The following is a 22,500-nucleotide window of genomic DNA, read 5'->3' as shown; positions in this document are numbered from 1 at the left end:
TGTGTGTGTGTGTGTGTGTGTGTGTGTGTGTGTGTGTGTGTGTGTGTTTGTGTAGCATTCTGATCTGCCTACCAAAACAATTCAAGCACACAGCCCGTCTTTTTATCCAGTCGGAGGGACATGGAGGAACCCTGCTTAAAACACAAAAACACAAAAACAGACCAATTCAGTATATAACGGAATAAAAGAGAGAAGGAAGAAACTTGTTTGCTAACTTTCATGGCATTCTGTCTGTAAAAGTTCAGTATTGAGATGGCATTGGACACAAGAGCTTAGGCAGCTTGATTATTGATGGCTTGAAACTTAACAACCATCTTCTCATCCATCTCTTTTCCTTTCTTCCCCTCTTGCCCCCCTGTTCAGGGCGGCTTGTGCAGAGTGATTGGCAGCTAATGAGGCGGGCATGGTTAGGTCAACCGTAGCACTGGTTTGTTTGTGTCTCAGTGTGTTTGTGTGTGTGAATGGGCATTATGACAACAGACCAACAGACTGCAGCTGGACTTCTCCCCTAAGGGTGGTGGTTCTTTACCCCACCTCTCCCTCCCTTTACCACTTCCTGCAGCTTTCCTCTCTTTCTGTGCTCTGTCCCCGATTGTTTCAAGATGAGTTTGGTTTGCCTATCCATCCCTCAGAGTCAACATAATCCAGACTTCCTTTTCTTTTGAGTGCAAGTGTGCGTGTGTGTGTGTGTGTGTGTGTGTGTGTGTGTGTGTGTGTGTGTGTGTGTGTGTGTGTGTAGGTGTGTGTGTGTAGGTGTGTGTGTGTGTAGGTGTGTTTGGGTATATGTGTTTGTGAGGAACAATCTGCGCTGGCAAGTGTAAACAGATGCCACACTACAGACATACACATAGAAACAAACACATACACCTATTTAAGGACAAATAAAGGATATTTTTCTCTCACATCCCAAACACACAGAGATTGCAAATGAATTACAACTACTGAAAATACTGTTAATTTCTTGTTTGGAAAAAACAGTGCCTGAAAACTCTTAATTTAAATTCTATTTCATCTGTGCAAATTTTACATTCCTATAGCTTTCCATAAAAGTGTAAAGAGTAGCCTTTCAAAGTGTAGCTGTTTTCCTCTGAGTTTTAGAAGAAGGATTTAGAGGTTAGCCTGCCTTTCAAAAATTTCCTCCGGAAATTACAGAAGTGTTTTCTAACCCCTACAACAGTCGAGTTGAACATTATTATGTATTCAGGGTGATTAAGGGGGAATTTTCTTGCTACCTGTGCTCTCCAAATAATTTTCATCCCCTTATGATTACATTTTCTTGGGTGAAAAATGATGAAAGAGAAGAATACATACAGTTTGATGTACTCAGTTATCTTTTAGAGTCTCTTGCACCCTTCCACCTTTCATTCTCCTTTTGCCTTTGATTAGTCTTTGGCACTTAGTGGGATTCATTCTTATTTAAGTGTCCATGGATGTCTTCCTTAGCTCTGTGGGGGCGCCTTTCTCTCTGTGAACTCTAGGTGGCAGTAGTTACCTACAAGCCACTCTTTGGCTTATAAGAGGTTTATTAAAGAATAATTAGAATGATGTATGGGACTGTCTGTCTCTATCCACATCCATTTTCCCCCAACATGACTATTTCATGGAATAAGTATCAAATTAGAAGCGCACAGGCCTTGTATGTGGGGCAGTTCAAAACACCCCACAACATTTAGTCATTTATCATCAGGCATGTATGGCAGCATCAGCAACCGTGTGTGTGTGTGTGTGTGTGTGTGTGTGTGTGTGTGTGTCTATATTTGTGTGCATGCAGGGAAATATATTGCATGTTTATGAGTGACATATGGAACTGTAGTGTGTGTGGTTGAGTAGTGTGTCAGTGATGGAAAGGACGAAATATATACTATTTATGACTGACAGTCTCAGACCTGAGGTTTGTTTTGTTGATATATTCACGCATGTTTGTGTGTGTGGCGGCATAACTATGTCCACTTCTACCTTTTTGTACACCCGGAGCACTTTTTGCTTTTATGTGGCTGTGTCAGATTGTATCTCTGTGTGTCTTTAAAAAAAATCAAAAATTATATATATATATATATAAATAAGGAAAAAAAGCAGCACTCCCTGGACCCTGCCAGACAGCCAGCCAGCCAGCCAGCCAGCCAGCCAGGTTCAGGCTGACTTGTGGCAAAGCTAAGCGTTGGCCCGCTCATTCCCAGGACCTTTACCAGCAGCTCAGCTTGCTCAGCTAGAATTTCTCTGTGTCTGACTGGACCACTAAAAACACCACAAAAAGAACAAAACAGTGATTGATAAGACGGCTGAAACAAGAGAGCGACTTAACATGGCGGCCAGCTGTCTGTCTTTCTGTCGCTCTGCTACTCATGCTCTCCCTCTCCGCCTCGCTTTCTCATTCCACCATTGTGCAGCAACAAACACTCCATTCTGACAGCGGTTGAACTGTGCCGATACCCTCGAGTGTGCGGGGCAGAATGGGAGGCTTGTCAAAGCAAGGGTTGTTTACACTTTGCCAGGAATAATAAGAAGGGGTCGTTTTTCTGAACTGATTAATCACGATGCAGCCCTTGCACTTGTTTGACGAGTATTCCAGACACAGAATAGATGTCGAAAGGGGGGGAAGCAATTTGTTGTGGAAAGAAAGCAGCTGATTGTTGTTGATCCATTGGTGTTGCTATGTTATTAGGGTCGGTGTGACACATCACAAGCCACAGACACAAACTGTTTGATGCCACTACATTTCCAACAATGTGAGTCATATGATAATTGTAAGGATTTTGTTTGTACTGGGTTTATTCATAATTGAAATGATAACAACGAATTGTTAGACAGAGTTGGAATCTGAGCCTTTTTCATTCTATAGTATGAACTGGGATTTAGTTAATATCTCTAGTTGGGCAAAATGACCCAAGGCTATGTTAATTATAATGATATTGTTAGGATTTGATTTTGCTGTATGGCCATTACTTATCCTTGAGCAATACACCCCACAGGGGCCAGACATTATGAGACTGACCCGGCATTCAAACCAGAGGGTAAAGACCCAACTCCCCACTTGAAAATTAATAAACTATATGAAATCAAATAAGAAATATTAAATTTGCTAGTTGCACTTCTACCTCTCTGGTTGTACTTTAGGGCCTGCAATAAACATCAGTAGACAGGCCTGCAGTTCATAGACAATTCAAACTACCCTACCATATGCTTTATTTGCCTTCATAAACACTACTTATTTGTCTCAGACCTACACCTACAGGTGCAGGAAATCAAAGAGTTACATGTCCTGTACAGTGTATGTTAATGATTTACAGCTCACCCTCGATCTTTGTTTGCTTACCTGGGTGATCAGATGAAAATAAACCTGTCCTGTGAAAAATTACAGACCGATATGTTCTTTTCCTGCATGCAAATTTGGGCTTCATTGATACAATGCTGATGCAGAACCAAATCAGAACATGAGTAAAAAGGACATTCTTGTCTTTTCATCTGACATTTTCATTGAATGTTTCTTGGAGCAAGCGAGGGCTCCTTTAAAACCCTGCCAGAGTCACTTAAGGAAATCAGAGTGGGGGTTTTGGGAGCCTGCAGGGGTTCATTAGGACCAGACTGGTTCAACTTCCTCTGCTAGAGAGGGAAAGGAGAACACAGAAACACAGAGAAAGAAATGAATAAGAGAGGTAATGACCAGTGCGGAGAGAAACAAACCAGAAGAAGAGGGTGACAGGCGAAGATGGAAAAAAGAAGGGGAGAGACAAAAGATTGAGGGAGAGCAAAGAGAGACAGTGAGTGCTGCAATGCCAGTCTACTCTGTGACAGCTTGACACCAAAAATCAAACTAAGAAATGAAGACAAGTAACAAGACAACCGTCGCCAGGATCACTGCCAGTCTGGCTGTTACCTATAGGCTACGGCACTCTAAAGCCATACTCTTTTCATTGTGACTGTCATATCAGGGAGTGCTTTAAATGAAAACAGACCTCGTCCCTCTTTTTCCTTTGTGCTGTTTCCTTAGGTAAGGTACTGTAGATTGAAGTGGAGCTCTGTCCTTCTCAGCACACAGTGCAATGTATTGTAGACTTCAATCTATTGAGTGAAAGAGTTGGATCGTGTCCCTGTTCCTTTTTTTCCTCTTTGCACTGGAAGACATTCATCCCCCACCCCCCTCCTTCTGATAAATGGCCGCTGCGTAGAAAAACGCACATGTGGGTGCGAGCACACACCTATGAAGCCGCATCTACACAAACTTATGTCATGTTGAAACAGATTTAGTAGCTCACTTGTGGTATTTGTGCATCTATGCTCTGAAACGTTTATACATTTGCTTCAGGTTAACATAGACAGCTACAGTTTGGGATATTTTTTCATACCTTTGCATGCTCTTCACCTTTGATCAGTTCCTCCTTGTAAAACCATTTTGGTATCAAGGGAGTTTTGGGTTTAGGTGTCTGACTGAGGGATAATTTAGGAGTAGCCGTTGATGTAGGTAACAGCTTTAATTTGTATTACTTATTTTTAACAGTTTACTTAAGTCTTCCCAGATTTATGTTTGCTTTTTTTTTTCTTCTTGTGATCCAAATGGACAATCTTTCAGTAGTTTCCAATCTATTTTTGGGCTACCTGCCCCACCGCTGGCAACACAGCCAATGCTCTTGCTAGCTCAGTTTCTTGGAGCTTGGTTGTGATGTAAATAATATCTTACAGCATTGTTCCCAAACCTGCCATACAGCAGTAAGCATATTTGTGTCAGGATTAGTAATGGCTAGTTCAGCAGAAGGGAAGAAAAAGAGGTACAGAGTTCTCAGTGTTACCCCCGCAACCTTTAAGACGCTTCGCACATCTCTGTAAAGAGCTTTCAGGTTTTGTTGCCGATTTTCAGCCCAAATATCTGTATGGTTTAAAATGGCCTAATGTTGCACACCAACATGTTTTCTCATTGGTCTCTTTCACTATTTTTAACCCAAGATTCTGATTGGTGGATAGAATGGATCCATAATGTGCTCTAAAACCTCATTGGCTCAGTGTTGCTCCATTAAAGAAATCTTAATTTGTAATTGGCTGCCGGGCTGCTTTGATTACTTTAACTGTATCTAACTGCTTAAAGGAAGCTAGGAAGAGGACGAATAATGTTTCTGACACAAATTCTCACTCCGACTGCAGATTAAGGCTACTGGGAAGGATAGATTTCCAGCTACACTTCCAACACCATTAGCAGTGATTTTTATCTTAATTCAAAATAGTCATTGATTTAAAGATACAGCCATGTTGGGTCATAGTACGTGAGTAGTCAGCTCCACAGACTAAAATGTGACAGACGGCATGTTTCATTCAGTGTGGCTAAGTTAACAATGGTTTGTTTCCACCCGATAATGACCCCTGTGTCTTTGTAAACTGTACAGTATACATTTTCCATACATATTTTGAACAATAATGACATAAATGTTTTAATTAAAAAGAATACATATTTTTTGACGGTAAGAAAACTTCTAATGACATCACACGTTACCCACCATACTGGTGTTCCCGCGTGAAAAAATGACATTAGGAGTAGACCTGACTTATCTCAACAATCAAGGTTTATTCACCGAGCCAGCCTTTCGGTGGTCATCTGTTGCGTTGTCATTTGAAGTCACCTCATAGGAAGACACCATTCCAATCACGATTGCCAGTTCATTCACCCTCCCTCTGAACCTCTCTCCATTTGTTGGTCCTTTTTGTTGTCTCAAACAATCTCTTTTTTTTTACCGTGGCAGAGAGACAGAAGGGACATAACAAAGAGTTAAAGGGTAGAAATGATTTATTGTGTCAGGTATAATAACTGATATCTGAATACCATGCACTGGTGCTGGAAATTGTTCTGTTAAGAATGGTAAGTTGCTCTTGAATTTTTCCCTAGGTGATACTGGCTTTTGTACCTCAAATCACAGGTGGCTTATTCTGTTGCCGCTCAGTTGACTCTCTGAGCGCACTTGATTGTATATGATGGGATTGAGCTGAGTGCTAGTTATTCATTGATGCTCACAAAGAGATTATTGGTGGCAGTGGTACAGATAGGTCTTGCAGTGCCTGGCACACTTAAGTTACAGAGTCATTGACTGCTCGCTGTGGTTGGCTGAAAAGGAAACAGTCACTAATCTAGTGACAGTTTAACCTACACAATCTGTTCCTGTACTCATACACACATATGCTCTTCGTATGCACACACATCAGTATCATACAGGATTTATGGCCAGGCAAAGGCTAAGAGTTCCAAAGTGTCCTTCAAAGTGAAAAAAACTATCCCTTTCCCTCTCTTTCCATCTCTTTCTCTCCTCTTCTCTCCTTCTTGTGAAAACCGATCTCTTTTGTTCCGAAGATGCCCTAAATCTACTACTGTAAATGCGTTGCATTTCTGTCTGCTGAACTGAGAAGAAAGAAAAAAAATAGATGAAGTAGGAAAAAAAAAAAAAAGAATATTCTTTGACTGTTTCTCTCCTCTTCTCTCCTCTCTGGCAGATCAATCGAGCTCCGAGCTTTGGGACCGATCAGAAGATTGATTATGACGTGAAAAAAGGGGTGCTGCTCAATGCTCTTAAACTCCTCAACATTCGGTACTGTTCTTCACCACAGACAGTGACACACACATGCACACATGCTTGCAGAAAGACACGTATAAATTGCATCTAGGGGCCCATTAAGCTTCATGAACGAAGGCACACAAAGCTCACGTCAAATTTTGCTTTACAGGGCTATAAATGTTTAAGATTTCAATCAATTTTTTCAGTTTCTTTATTGGCAACTTTGGAATTACTTTGATGCACGGCACAATTCACGGCACATTAGTCTAAAACTAAAAGGTTTGAGCTGTGGACAAAAAAATGCTCTTCTTGTTAATGTGTATATTGGTACAGTGGTGTATACAAAGACAGATAATGGCCAATGTACAGAGCTATGCTTCTACTGTGTGCACCCTTCAATTAGACACATTGTGTGTGTGTATGTGTGTGTGTGTGTGTGTGTGTGTGTGTGTGTGTGTGTGTGTGTGTGTGTGGGTGATAGGAACAGGATAACAGCATGTTCTGCTATCTGTATTTCTGAGTCTACATTGTTTACCTAGCTCGGTATATTTACATTAGCTTCCTGTGTCACATTATTACTTTGCTTTGCGGTTGTATTTGTGTGACTGTTTAGGTTACACATACTGCCATTCTTGTTGTGTAATGTTTTGTATATGTAGTATGGGGGGGGGGTGTGTGTGTGTGTGTGTGTGTGTTTTTTTGCTGGCATGCTTTTCTGTCCCCAGGCTACAGTGAGCCTGTCCACTGATTGATCATCGTACACCAGACCTCTGGATCTCTGCTCTCTTTTTCTCATTCTCTCTTTGTGCTTGCCCCTCTTACTGCTCTAAATATAGTCTCAATTTACTAGGTACACACATGCACAACTGCAACACACACACACACACACACACACACACACACACACACACACACCAATCAAAGGATCAATTACATGCAGCACCATAGATCTAGTTTGGGCAAGTATGGTGCAGCTATCCCACATAAAAACTCACTCCATCCTCCCGCTCAGCTTCAGTCAACACAAGCAAATCTCTTATCAAAATGATTTGTTTCATGGCTGTTGTTTGCTGTGTTCCCACAGATTAAAAGGGGAGATTTGATCATTTCATGACAAATAAATCATAAGAGCCTTGAAAGGCGGCGGGGAGCTCTTCCCACTGGACAAACTGCTTATGTTCATGCTGGAGTGAATGAGGGCTTTGTTCTACTTTGCTCACTTTTTCCTTATATAGTAATGGCTTTGCTTCCCAAAAGGGAGGGGTTGGTGGTGTGTAGAGGTAGGGTCGGCTCTCTACTCTACTCACAACGCCAACTGTATCAACGTGGGATCAATTCAGACCCGGCCGGGCATGGACATTGATAAACCTCAGCCCCCCAACAGCACTCAATATCCAATTTAAAGGGCCAGCGATTGACTAAAATGAATTGCCCTTTCTCCAGACCGCAATGGACCACTTGTTCAGAAATAACTGTCTGGTCCTGTTCATCCTGTGGTTGTCACTTTGTTTGTGTCTCGGCTATATTTTTATTACTGATCTGTTGAATGTTTTGTGAGGGATTTTTTTAACTACCAGAATGATGTGAAAATGTAAAGGGATTAAACCTGCATGCTGTCAATATTTCATCATTGTTTACAACATTCATGAAAACCTTTGTCTGCAGATAACATCGGTTCTTAACGGAGATGTATGTAGTGATAAAACAAGTCTTGTATATGCTGAAAAAACTATTACAGTATGCGGCTACGATAAAGAAATGAGAAAGGGAAAGAGCGCTTAAATGGTTTAAAGTGCTCATATTATTATTATTTTCAGGTTGTGCCAGAATAGGTTTACATGGTTTAATTAACAAAAAAACACCATATTTCTGTTGTACTACACATAGTGCACACAGTTGCTCTTTGTTGAGCTCTCTGTTTTAGCTACAGAGTGAGGCATCTCACTTCTGTTCCATCTTTGTTGGGAGTCGCACATGCCACATACCTCCAAAATACACTGCAACAATTTGTATTCTTTGATAATGTACTTGAATGGTGCTATACTCTTTTCCTTCCCTTTTGACTCTACTTGTTCTATGTTGATCCAGAGCCAGTGATAAGAAACGCAACCTGGCCCAGCAAAAGGCAGAGGCTCAGCGACGGCTCTATGGACACGGCTCTATGAAGAAACTGTCATCTGCTTCCTCAGACTGGGAGAAACAACGTCACACACTGGAGCGTAGGAGGGAAGAGCTGGTAAGGCACAAATAAATTAAAAAAACTATATCATTTGATTGAAACCTTATTATTAACAACGAAAAGTGTGCTGAGTAAGACTGTGCTTCACATTTATACAGTTACACATATTCCCACCTGCAATCAGCCGAGCAAAACTACAATTCTTTGGCAACTGACCAACTGCAGTGCAGCATCTGGAATGCTCAGCACTTGCGCCATGTGATGCATCTTGACTATGAGGTTACTACCCGATTTGAGTTGAGTGAAGATGTGAGTTGCACATGCTCAGATTTAAACGGTTTACTGGCATAACGACAAGGGATTTGGATCTGGCTGCAAGCAAGGTGGGCGTGTCTGTGTCAATCGGAAATTTGTGAAATCCATAAAATAAAAAACTTTTCTTTCCCCTCTTGATTTTTGCCCCAATCCCAATGGCCTCCTCAATGACCCTCAATAGCTCAAAGCTCTATTGAAAATAAAGTACAAACAATACATCAATAAGTTCATCTTGTACTTGTACTTGTCTATGGGTACATAAAGCAGAGAAAGAAAGATTTCAGACAAATTAGGAGGCAGCAAGTACAGTTTTTATAGAGAAACAACTGGTTATGGACTTCACTCCCATGACCCCTCATGCATGTTTACTCCACAAGACTCCAAAAACTGCAGGAAAACATACTGAACCTCATTTAAAGTTTAAAGTTTAAAGCGTGTACGTGTCGCTGCGTCGCCGCGTCATTGTCGCAAAGGGACGCATTCGCAACTCACATCTGCACTTGACTCACATTGGGCAAAGGAGTTTGAAGCGAAACTTATTAATTTCTCTACCCAGACGTTCAAAACCATCCTTCAATCAGATAGTAAGAAATTTGAAATTATTATTTTGAAAGGACGTGTTCACTTCAGTAAACAAACAAACAATACATGTGTTTGTGCTATGCCCTTTTCTCAGCATTGAAACGAGAAGAAAAGCCTGAGCAGTAACTCAGTTTCACTTACTACTTACTTTATGTCAGAGTCAAAGTTTTCTGAGTTAAGCATACCATTTAATTATTTTCCCCTTGAAATGAAGGAGTCGGGGGAGCTTTTCTCATATATATATTTGGGGAAAAGTGGCAGCTACTAGTACTTAATGCCTCCCGTCCTCTTTGAGTAGCGTTTTGATCAGCCACGGCAGTAATCAGTGGGAATAGGATGGAGCAGAGGTAGAGATTTCAAAAAGGGGACTACCTCATGTTTGAGTGCTGTTATGGCATAAGAGCAAGACCAGGTTCAGGTCTATTGAAGGCACATATCGCTCAGAGCTTAATGATACTGCAGTGGCAGTATTGGAGTGAACCCCTACTCTCTGCTTTATGCTAAATTGGCCAACTGAGCTCCACAATTATACCATCTTCACTTATCAATAAGAGGTTAGATGGAAAAATGCTTTTTAATTATGAGGCATTGTTGGGTGAGACTACGTTTTCCTCATCTTTCTCCCCTCTTGCCTTCTCATTTTTAAGACTTTATTCTTTCTCCATTCTTAATAGAAGATAAATTGAGGGTGGCAGTGACTTTCGCCTGAGAGACTTAGTCATTTTTCTTGTTTTCTCCTATTTCTAGAAAGAGCGACTGGCACAGGTCCGCAAGCAGATCTCCAGGGATGAGCATGAAAAGCAACATCTGGGGAACTACAGGTAAGAAAGAGGCAAACACCCAGGGAGATGGGGCTTTCTTTACAGGAACTCCACCCACTACCAAATACCAGCTCCGCTTACATTTATGGGGTCATCTACAGAGTGCTACACTCTCAGGAGAGTAAATAATGCTACTGAATAATACTGAAGAAAGAACAAACAAAAGAGAACACATGATGTTTAAAGAGTGTGAGGAGGAAAAATTAAGACTGAGAGAATATTTAAAATACTAATGGAGAAAGGAAATCCGAGGTTGTGTTTAATGTCGAGGTTCAAATTGTTACTATCCTCTATTCACAATGTATTTAGCGTTTTGGAAATTCAAATTAGCATGTACACTTTTGCCAGCCATTCTCCATCTCCCAATACCTCTTTTCTCCTCTAACTCCAGCTGGGACTTTGGAAGGCATTGAGCGTGTCAATTTTTAATAGTTACCTCACAGATGAAGGAGGTCCACTTTAGAGCATGACTCAGCAACACCAAGTTTTGATTTGCCACCCATCCCTTGCAAATTGTTGACGCTCTTTCACTCCTTCAGTTTCTCTCCCTGCCTATATCTCTTTATCCAACATGTACACACATTCACATTTTCAGGTGTAATTGATTTTCTTTCTCTCTCTTTCTTTAATTCTTGCACGCACGCACGCACGCACGCACGCACGCACGCACGCACGCACGCACGCACGCACGCACGCACGCGCACACACACACACACACACACACACACACACACACACACACACACACCCTGCTTGCTGTCTTCCCAAGTGTAAGTGACTTCTTGACTCACTTGACTGAATGACTAGACAGAATACTGATCCCAGCTTGCATGAAGTGCTGTCACCTCCTTCCTGTTTTCAGACACGCAGCCAGACAGTCAATCAATCAGGCTGAGGTCTGTCTGGAGCACCCCTAATAAAGACCTCTTAGCATTCAAATGGTGTCCCGGCGCAGCACTGGAGTCTGATTAACACATTGCCTCTCATTATGAGTTCGGGTAATGAACTTACTTACATTTGGCTATTAGATGAAACTTGCATCACTTACAGACAAGCGAGGACCCTGTGGCATCAGCGGGAAACCCAGCTTGTTGATGCCATTGTAGTTGTTCATTACACAGTTGGAATAGGGAGGCTTGAGAGAAACTGTTGACCAAAACAAAAGGTAGTTTAAACTGATGTAATGATGATATTGTGTTTTTTCATAGCCCAATTGAAAACATGTTAGAGGAAAATAAGCTTTAGCATTAAAATTATATTTAAAGAATATTGCAAGGTAACCCTCAAATAAAATGTCCATATGTTCAGAGATGGAAAGTGCCTAAAAGAGGGAGCAGTTAACAACCCTAACCCAACCTACCCCTAACCCACTATTAAAGTGTTGACCTTCTGCTTTTCAGTCAAGTGATTTATGTTGCTCTTTGGGGATTGACAAGTTCTGGCTGTTTTCATATAATATCAGTTAAATTCAGTTTATGAAGATATGTTTTTTCCCATATTTTTCTCTCTCAAGAGAAGGTAATGCAGTGATTGATTCATCTCAGGTCTCTCAACAATAAGTAGTTGTTTGATTTGAACTGCGGTAGCTAAAGAACTGCATAGAATTGGGTCAACTTCTCAACAGTATAGAAAATATGTACCCAGAACAGCATCTCTGAATAAAGTTAAATAGCAGATGGGGTGCAGTAAAAGTTTTAATGGTAATGGTTGTTAATCTTTACTTGGCATTGAACTTTCACTAAAATCTACAACTCAGGTGCTCATATGTGTGAATAGCTTAGTAGTAACCAATATTTAGAAGCTGATAGAAAATGTAATGCTGCTACATAAAACATGAATTATATCTTTGCGTTTAAAAAATGAGGTCTTTACTTTAACTCACTGTTGATTCAAAAAGCCAGTTCGGAGATGTATTATGAGGATAACCAGGCAGTGGTTTATACATTTCCCTAATCCCTTTAGGCCTAACATAAACACTGAGCACTGTTAAAACTAAGCAGAAGTTTGCAAAAGGTGTAAATAGGCACATTAGTGAAGACAGCGACAAATGTTTAAGTGCACATCTCAATAGAGAGAGAGTGTGTGTGTGTGTGTGTGGGGGAAGCAGTTGTGCCTCACTGTAATGCATTACGCATGTAAAAAGACTGGATTGAAGTTTGTATAGTTTCTTGACTCAAGATCTCCATTAATGCTGCTTTCTTTCTGTCTGTCTTTTCTCTTTGCTCACTCGATCCTGACACTCACCTTTCTTTTGTCTCGCCATCATTTCACACCTCTCATTGAAATACTTATAATTCTCCCCGCCTGTGTTTCCCCTCGTGCGTGCTCTCTTTACCATCCATCTACCACTCTCACCTGCTGTGCCTCGACCTCTCTGTGTCTCTCTTGCTCCACACTTTTCTTACCTTTTGTCTTTTTCTGGCTTTTATCCGTTACGGCTCCCTCCTTCCCAATTCTGTCACTGCTCCTCTTCTCACTTCATTCCCTTCTTTTGCTGAATACAACTCTTCTCTTTCGTTCTCTCTACCCTATAACTCCCACCCGCTTCTTTGTGGACCCAACCTGTTTTTCCTTTTTCTTCTATTTTATAATTTCTTCTCTCACCCCCTTTTTCCCTGTACTGATGACCCTCCTTCACCTTTCTTTGTCCACTCCTCACTCTTCTTCTCTTGGTGTCTTTGCGGCCTACAGGCGTATTTACCCCCCAGACGACAAGCTGCTGTTGGAGAAGTATGAAAGCCTACTCTCGGCCGCCTTTCAGACCTTCCTCGCCGGGCGAGCTGCCTCACTTCAAAAGGAAATGAATAATCCTCTGAAACGAATGAAGGCACGTACGTCAGTGGCGGATTGTCAGACGCACTCACACACACACACACACACACACACACACACACACACACACACACACACACACACACACACACACACACACAAACCTGCAGAGACCCACAATATACAGACACTTGTGGACAGGCAAATGCCAAAGAAAAGAGACACACACACACACATTTCTATCAAGATTCTGCCCACCGAGACAAGTAAGGATGTGCAAATAATGCAGAAAGTGTGCTGCAGTCCTTCAGATTTGTTAGAAAGTCTGACAGAATGTCCTTCTTCTTCTCTATCTGCCTCGCTTTCCAACTGTCATTCACTCCATCTCTCTACAAATATTTATTATACAGTGTACTGTACATGAGCTTTTAAAAGCAAATCAAATCCCTCAAAACAAAGTCTCTCTTCAGTTTCCCCTGTCCTCGTTCTGTATCTTCCTGTCTTATCTCTTTCTTTCCGTCTAAGTTAGTTGTGAAAAAGCTTCAGAGTTGATTACAGTTGCTGCCCACGTATTTGAATGTACTTCCCTACAGGTTAATTATTTATTCATTAAGATTCGGGACTACACATTATAACATATATATGAGGATAAACACCCACATGCATTGCACACACAAACTTGTTTGGCCATGCTCTAAGACGTATACATGTTTGTGCAAGAGTAGAAGTCATTACAGCATATACATGCCAAGGCCTCTCTGTTCCAGGAGGAATGTAGCTTCAGCTAAACCTTGAAGGTAAAGGTATGTAGAGACTTTGCAAAAAAGAGAAGTTGATTTCTGTACCACACAACTATACTGGAGACAGGAGGAGAGAGGGAATGTGTAGTGTTTAAATGGTGATGAGAAATATAGTCATAGTAAAGTGAAAAGACAGTTAGATGCTGTTAGTCTTTTTGTCATTTTTGTTTTTTTGTGAAATTGTTGTCACAGACTTCTATTACAAACACACTTTGGATGAGTTAAGTCAAGTACAAAAGAATTAGCAACAGAGGACATTTTCTGTTTTGAATTCTGATTATGTATTCAGAAAGAACTAATCAATTCATCAAAAAGACAGAGTAAGGCATTGTGGGATATTACAACCCACAGAAAATGTACTGCTTTTGGTATCTGAAAAATAACTACTATTTCCATATTCAGTACTGAATATGGATATTTTTGACAGTAGTATTGACATTAGAAATTCATTTGAAAGCATTAGGAGGGGATTTCATATGCAACTATTGCAGCTTTTGCAGAAACTAACCTACCTCAACAACATCTAGCCCCTTGCTGTATGTTTTTCAGAAAGTTATTGTGTCGTTTTAAGAGGGAAATCTGCAGATATTTTTAATAGAGATGTCAATCACAGATCAAACAGAGTCGCACAGCAGGCCGAGGTTAGTTTAATTCAGTCAACACAAAGAGATATGGATCTTGTTCAAAGTAGGAAGGGGGAGAGGTAATCTGAACAAAGGACGCTCTAGAGTTTGCTATCTAATAACATAATCGTGAGTAACAACTGGTCTGTCCTCATTAAGGGACATTCTATAATAATTACTTCTGAGAGATCTTGGAAATAGTAAGGATGTTTCTGAATTTTAATACGATATATTTAGCATACCAGGGAAGAATAAAATGTGATTTGAGTTAAATGTCTTGATTTCACCAGGTAGTTTGTTGGTGGCCCTCAGTTTTGCTTTTGTGTCATTCCATTAATCTCAAACACTGTATTTATAGCCTGCATGAGTTTGAGTGCTATTGTTGCCAATTCAAGTAGTTCAAGTTGCCTGTTCAAGTACCAGTACTTGTTTTGCCTTTAACTTTTATCTGCTCACAAAGCACAGTTTCTTTTAACTTGTTAGGAAATTAGCTAGCTAATGTTAGCATTAGCGCAAAACTTTTAATACCAGACATCTCTAATGTTTACCTAAACCTAACCGTTAACTGTAGGTTTCAGCCTAAACATATCAATTGATGCTCTTATGATTAACCCAAGCCTTTAATGTTGTGCTCCAGTCACATTGCTTTGGTCTATAACCTTGTTGTGGTTCATAAGTCATTAACTGAAGTGCATTACCTGTTTGGCTAGTTTTACCTGTTGCAAGAGGCCAAAGGTTGTTTACCAGCAATCCTTTAACATATCTGTCAAGTCTGACGGACATTGTACCTGACTAGTGTTTGCTGCCTTTGTGGGCTTCTCTGGGCCATAAATTGAAAAATGTCATGGATTGTCACACTATCAAAATAAATAAAACGTGCTGTAATCCTAGTGATAACATGGTGATGCACTGCACAGCCTGGCTTCATTGCTGTGCAACAGACTACACACCCACGGGTTACACTGGTTTCAACAGGGTTTGAATCACCCTTCTCACCACTTCCATTACAGTTAGGATGACAGGTATGCATCAAATTGTTAGTTTTGTTGTCAGCTATCTATGTTATCTCGGGTTTTCAGCTGATGTATTCCCATTCCTCCATTTTTGTCACATGCATACTGAAAACAAAGAAATATTGTTGAGCAGGTGCATGCTCAGCCGGCCTGTAGCGCTCTGCCAGTATATTAAAAGAACAGAAGCACACAAGTGTGTGGGAGCACTTTACAGTCAGTCAAGTTCCTATCAAAGTGGTCTGCAAGCTCTGGAAATGTACATTAAGCAGAAGGATATAAAGATTTGTAAGAGTGTGGAGAAGAAGTGTCTTTTAAAAACAGTAAATACCTTTAAATTGATTTTCAACTGGAGTTTATGATGGAGATAAAACAACACATTACTGTTGTGAAGCACCGAAAACCAAGACCAGCCAGTATTATCCAATACACTAGCCTGGTCCTACCAGACTCTCGTATATTTCATTTGTACAGAGAGACTTGCCACTCTCCATTGACAAGTGTTAACTTCCTTGAAGTGGTACTCTGAAATTTAAAACTATTGGCTCTGCCCAGAGCCACTGTGGATCTGCAAACAACCAACTGCTAACATTTGGTTGTGACGTAGGCTTAGCATTGCTAGCGTTCGCCGTAGCTAACTCCTTTACCACTAACGGAACAAGTTGGAAAATAAACTTTTCCTAAACACCAAGGGGAGGAAAGCTACAACATCATGGTCACCAACAAAACTCAGTAAAGATTGTTCTTGCTTGTGCTTTAACTTCTGGATATTCGGCAGCGTTGCCACAACGGTCTAAATGGCTTTGCTCGCATCTTTCTCCGCTGCCATTATGGAACTACAACTCAAACTAGTGCACAACCTCAACGTCATCGTTATCAGCTTCTCCTTCAGTTCGCTGTTTGGATTGCCAAAGATTTGGCCGGAGAAAACCCAAGAATATACCGCAAACCCAGACGGTGACCTGAAGGAAAGCAAAAATTGAGCAGAAGTACGGAGCCAGGCTACCAATGCACCACATTTGAAGCTGACGTTCCAGTCCAACCAACGCCACCTACAGGCAAATTATGTAACAGTAGCAATTCAAAACTGAAGATGTGCACCATCTACAGGCAACCAAAGTAATAGTGCCTCCTCTTGTAACACATGCCACCTACGTAATTAGTGTAGAAAACTGCTTTTTTTTTCTTTTCTTTTTTACAGCTGCAGTTTGTTATATAAGAATCTTTTTAAAATTGGAACATGTTTTTAAGCTGAACAATGGGAGTGGATAGAGTCGATCCTATCTCCACAAAGCCAATTCTTGCTTTGAAGGAGAAATGAGAGGATTCCTGAGGTTTTTTTTGTCCTCTAAAAGAATAATCTCAGTTTTACCTACAGTACAGAAGTTTTCTTCTGGCTCAGAGACATGTGTTTTTTTTCTTTTTTCTTTACGATGTAAGAAGTAAATTCCTAACCCTAGAAATGGACGAGACAGCGTCATCTGTCAAACAGCCAAGAAATATGAGAGAGTAAGAGAATGTCAAGGTAGAAGCTGCCAGCAAAAGAAATAAATTACTGCTGTTTTAACATAAATGGATAAAAATACAAAGGTTTGCTGGACAAGACACACTTGGTCCTCCAGTGCCAAAAAAGTACTTTGTATTCCCAAAGTTTATGAGCTGACATGTGCAGAGATCGTTGGCAATAGCAAGGTACTGTAACAAGCAGCTCCATATTATGTGGGCCTAGTAATTTTGCCTGTCATTTCTAAATACATTCTTTAAAGCAAGGCAAAGTACTTAATTATCAGGTTTAATCAACATAAACATTTCAAAGTTTGGTTGTTAGGTCTTATACAATCAATTTACTGCATACTATGTTACAGCATCCTATTCTATAATGAATAATAAATGGCTGGGCACAATATGTTTTTTGTAACACTTTTTTTCTTATACCTGCAGGGGGTCCCCCGAGACATATTAGCAACTGCACTCTCGGGGACGAATACTGCAGGAGACGGAAGACATACTGTTCATATTTTTCAACACAAGCCACATTACTGAATACTACCCAAACTGTTTGATCAGGCTACAACAAGGAAAAGTTCTTCCCAACCCTGTTCAGGCTGACACATATACAAGTGCCCACACCATCACACACACATAAACAATTGTATAGTCACATAAACAGGTATATATAAACTAAAAAGACACACAACAGAAAAGAAAAATTTAGAAAAAGACAAAAAATGTTTTTGAGCCCATGTACGTGTACTATAAGACTTTCAGACTTGGAAGTATGCCACTGTACACTAACTGTATGTGTACGCATACAAATGTTCATGCACAACACAGAGAGCCAGAGGTACTGTGTCCTTTTCACAGACCCCAGAAAACAGCTTGATGGCTAATCTGAGAGAAAACAAATACTTTTTATCTGTATTTGAGCGTCAAGTGGGAGCTTTTTATGTCCCGGCCGTGAAGCAACATTAATCACCTTTGCTTGCATTTCAACTACGGCCAAGTGGACAAGGCCCCAGCATATTGGCCACGGCCATGACGCTGCCTTTTCCAAATTCAGGCTCTATGAGCGCTGCCAAATAGCAATGCATGTTCAGCCAGGGTCTTTTTTCTAATCCCTAGATAAGATGCATATGCCTGTGAAGTCAAACTTTTTCATCCTCCCCCCCCCCTTTTTAATTATTGAAGTTTCTTATTTTCTTACACCTCGTTTTGACTTAAAAGTTATTACAGATATGAGAAATTGAATTATTCCTTATCAGTGTATCATCAAGATTCAACTACTCTTTTAGTCTTTGCTCATGTTTGATACTGTATGTTCCCTGATGTAACATAAATTATCACCTCTAGCATATTCTAATTTACCTTTTGTTTTTGATATGTGTTGGGGTGTAGGAGGAAGACATCTTGGATCTGCTAGAGCAATGTGAACTGGACGACGAGAAGCTGATGGGCAAATCCTCCAGGCAACGAGGCCCTAAGGTGGGTGAGAGTGAGAAAGAGGTAGGGAGAATAAGGGCCATAGCCTCTTGGGAACTAAGAAAAAGTGCAAAGAAGAGTGTCAGGGAGAGAGAAAGAGAGAGGGAGGGGAGAGGCAGGTAGGCAGATGCCCACAGAAAGCATATAGGACGTGATTCAAAAAAATAAAGAAGGGGGTAGCAGGTTTAGGCGAGAAAGAAAAGAATCATAAAAAGGCCCAAAGAAAAGACCTAACACCCCTAGGGGACAGCTGTCAGGCTGTCTCTGTCGCTCTCTCTGTGCTATCTTTCGTTCTTTCCGTCTCTCTCTCTTTTGCTCTCTCCCTCTCTCACATACACCTATACGCCCCCTCAATTTCCCACGACAGCACATTACTCCCTCCATCACCTTGCTTCCCTCCTCTCCCTTCACCTCCATCCCTTTTCTCTCTCTCTCTCTCTCTCATTGCATCTAAATCCATCCCTCACTCAAGGACTAAATTAGCTGGAACACTCAAAGAGTGAGTTAGGGACTCGACAGGGCAGTTCAGCGCTGCATTAGAGAGGCCTTAGCTGAAATAAGGACTTGTTCAGACACAATCACTGTTGTCCAAATTAATTTGGACCCCATCAGTTTCGATGTTGCCGAGTATGCTGTGAGAGACATTGAGAGCAGTGAAAGAAAGAGCTGTGATGGATATTCACTCCTTTGGGTGTAGCGCTTGCAAGCCATCTGGTGAAACGGAACCAGCGAGTGTTGGAAAACTAGAAAAGAGGACTGAGGATTTTAAGGAAGGAAGGGCTGGTTTGGTTTATTATTGCTGAGGATATGTTCAGACGCAGAGGACGAGTGCTAGGGAGCAAGGAAGGTAGAAAATAAAATGGGGGAAGAGCTAGCAAGTGCCTTTAGGTTTCTTTGCTCTTTTCCCTCTTATTTAGTTTTTTTTTTTTTTTATTGTTTTTCACTCCTATCTTTCTGAGTATATGGACAAGATTACATTTGTTCATTCTGGTGTTGGCCTCTGCCTGCACCTTTCTCCTCACCTCACCATTTAGTGTGATTTTAGTCAGCCACTCTCACTCATCCAAACCTTCTCCCTCTCTCTCTCTTCATCTGTTCAGTGTCTGGCCCTCTCTTTGTCTTGCTCTCCAGTGTTTATCTGCCGTCTGTTCCTGTCTCCTTTTCTCTCTCTCTGTGCTCATTTCCGTTGGCCCAGTCTATTCAAAGCCTCCTCTCTGTTTCTCTCCACTCCCATACTAAGATTCACCTTGTCCTCCTCTTTATTTCTCTCCCCATCAATCTAATGTTCCCATCTTCCCTTTTATTCTCCTCTCATGTATTTAATCTCTCTCTGTTTCTATCCTCCTCTATCACTCACCCGCACTGCTACCCAGCGGTGACTGTGTAAGCCTTGTGATCACTTCCTGCCCATAAATTTGGGTGGCCTGACAGCACTGCCCGAGCTAACCGCTGAATAACAGATGTATAAATGCTATATTAATGCTAAGCGTGTCCCCTACCAGGATGTGAAATAGACAAGACTTAACTTAATGAACTCTTTACTAAAAAAAAAATAAATAAAAAGTTTTACATCTCTTATACAGATCATGATTTCACGTTTTGTTTATCGTCAAAATAAACATTAAAGACGAGATGCAACCAGAGTTTCAGAAGTAAAGCATCACAGTTACACTTACATTTTCGTGTGTCATTTACACAGATATGTTAAGCATTTAATACTTAAAGAAACTTTGAAACTTGTACTTTAAATTAAAATTTACATTCTCAATCAATCAGCTCAAATTTGTGTAATGTACAATGGCACTCCTGTTCCTGTTCATTGTTACAGCCAGGCTTAAAAAGTAATGCATGTATAATTGTATATCTGTGTATAATGAGCCTTCAAGCAAACACACACACATGGGCTCGCCGTGTCACCACTAGGTCTCTCAGTGACAGATGGTAATGTTGCTGAGGGTGAGGAGAGGCTGAGGGAGGTTGACAACATCTCAATGTTTTTATATATAAGTGTGTGTGTGTGTGTGTGTTTGTGTTTACTCATGTACTTATGTCCTTGTGAGATGCTGTTTGAGTTTAGACCTTTGAAAGGATGACGTTTTATAAAAAATGAGGTCATTTTGGATTGAGTAGGGCTACGAAGTGAATGCAGTTAGTAAAAAGTTCCCATGAAGATAAAAGTATATATACGTGTGAGGAAGAGAAAGAACATGATGTGTATGATCATGACTGTTTCGTCTGCATATGTGTGCACAAATCCACCTAATATATGGATATCCTAGGCCTGCACAATATTGGAAAAAAACTAACTGCTGTTGCTTCACCCATCAAAAACTATGCGCATCACTGTGTCAGCGGCAGCTGCTGCCTACGGTACTTTTCTACAAGCGGAGAGCCTCACTTCCCGTAACAATAAACCCGGTCGGACTAATGTCACATACACATGTTGCCCACATGGCTACCTGTCTTAAAAGGGAAGGGTCGGACGGTAATAATCATTAAAAGCAGAACGGTGAAAGTTTACTTTTCTATCAAGCAGCAAAAAGGGATTAGCATCAACATTGCAACGTCCTGCGATGTGACTATTGCGCATGCGCACATCGCAATGTCGATACTAAAACACAATATCGTTCAGCCCTAGGACATACTGTATAATATATGGATCTATCCGCTGTATGTCTCATGCATATTTATGTGTTTGTGTTTGTCCCCGCCAGCCCATGACCGCCATGCCAGAATCCAGTCAGACACCAAGGCGTCAACGACCGGACTACCTGGCCGATTTCACCAGCGGCAGCAGTGGTGATGACTCCTGCTCCTCATCAGACGAAGAAGTAGAGGAGAGGAAAGCCGGAGGAGGAGGAGATGGAGAGAAGAGGGAGAAGAAAGTTTCCTATGACCTTGGGGAGAGCAAGGAGAAGAACTTGGCTGAGCGCTCAGGTAAAGCAGCAGAATGTATAAAAGTGTCTTCATAAGGAAGCCAGGGCGTGGGGGTTTAACAAGGACCTTGTTACCTACAATCTCTTTTTCTTGTTTTGTTTGCTTTCTTTGTTTTTATGTTTTGCTTGCTTTCTCCTCATTTTGATTGTTCTCTTTCCTCCTGCCCTGTTTGTTAATTTCTTTGTCTTTAGCTAAAACCTTCCACCTGATTACAACGGCTAGCTAATTTGCTTTTCAGATTATGTAAATGTGCAGTCAGACACCTACACATAAACACATTTTTAATATTTCTGTTTCGTGTCCATTTCCATCTTATCTGACTATGATAGATTGAACTAAGTGCAGGCAGGAGAGACAGCGAGCGGGAATGTACTGTATATAATGATGCATAAGGAAATTGTAATTGATGCTGTGATGCTAACAAGCACATGACATACACTCCAGTATGGTACTCTTTTCACGGTTATACAGTTTGAAAAATATGCATAGTTGTACAGTACACATTTCCATATACATGCACACACACCTTTTTAAATACATATGGTGAGAGTTTTGCTTTGATCAGTGCCTACTGTGCACACACACACACACACACACAGTCTCCAGCTTTAGTGTGGTGCAGGTTGTAATGGTGTGAGACAGCAGGGGCTAGATTACAGATGTTATGGATTTTCCCTTTCCTGTACTGTGTTGTATATCTTTTTTGTTATGTAAAAGGTTTACAAAGTGAAAATGCCCAAAGTCCATCCCAAACACACTTACCATCTTCAACAAAACATTGTTCACAAACTGCTTCAAACAGCTCTATGGTAGTCCAGCCTTTATTTCCAAGACAAACATGTGTCACTTTGAAACACGTCATAATGCTCGCCTAGCTGCTAGCTTGGCAATCCTAATGGCAATCTCCTTCTGACTGGGTAGTAGTCCTTACCTAGCTACTGCGCATGTGCGA

The 22,500-nt window shown here is 40.9% G+C and overlaps 1 protein-coding gene across 6 annotated transcripts in view; it reads left to right on the top strand.

Moving 5' to 3' along the window:
• Positions 1-22,500, top strand: part of ttll7 (tubulin tyrosine ligase-like family, member 7) — a 68,099-nt gene that overhangs the window by 26,895 nt on the left and 18,704 nt on the right. For all 6 annotated transcript variants that reach the window (XM_032525847.1, XM_032525851.1, XM_032525850.1 and 3 more), the window contains exons 10-15: positions 6,469-6,563; positions 8,619-8,766; positions 10,354-10,427; positions 13,119-13,254; positions 18,528-18,614; positions 21,326-21,548. In XM_032525847.1, coding sequence (XP_032381738.1) covers positions 6,469-6,563; positions 8,619-8,766; positions 10,354-10,427; positions 13,119-13,254; positions 18,528-18,614; positions 21,326-21,548 — 763 coding nt within the window. The remainder of the gene's footprint in view (positions 1-6,468; positions 6,564-8,618; positions 8,767-10,353; positions 10,428-13,118; positions 13,255-18,527; positions 18,615-21,325; positions 21,549-22,500) is intronic.

The sequence above is a fragment of the Etheostoma spectabile genome, chromosome 9 (genome assembly GCF_008692095.1).
Source record: "Etheostoma spectabile isolate EspeVRDwgs_2016 chromosome 9, UIUC_Espe_1.0, whole genome shotgun sequence".
NCBI classification, from domain to species: Eukaryota; Metazoa; Chordata; class Actinopteri; order Perciformes; family Percidae; genus Etheostoma; species Etheostoma spectabile.
This window is presented reverse-complemented; position numbering and strand designations above follow the sequence as displayed.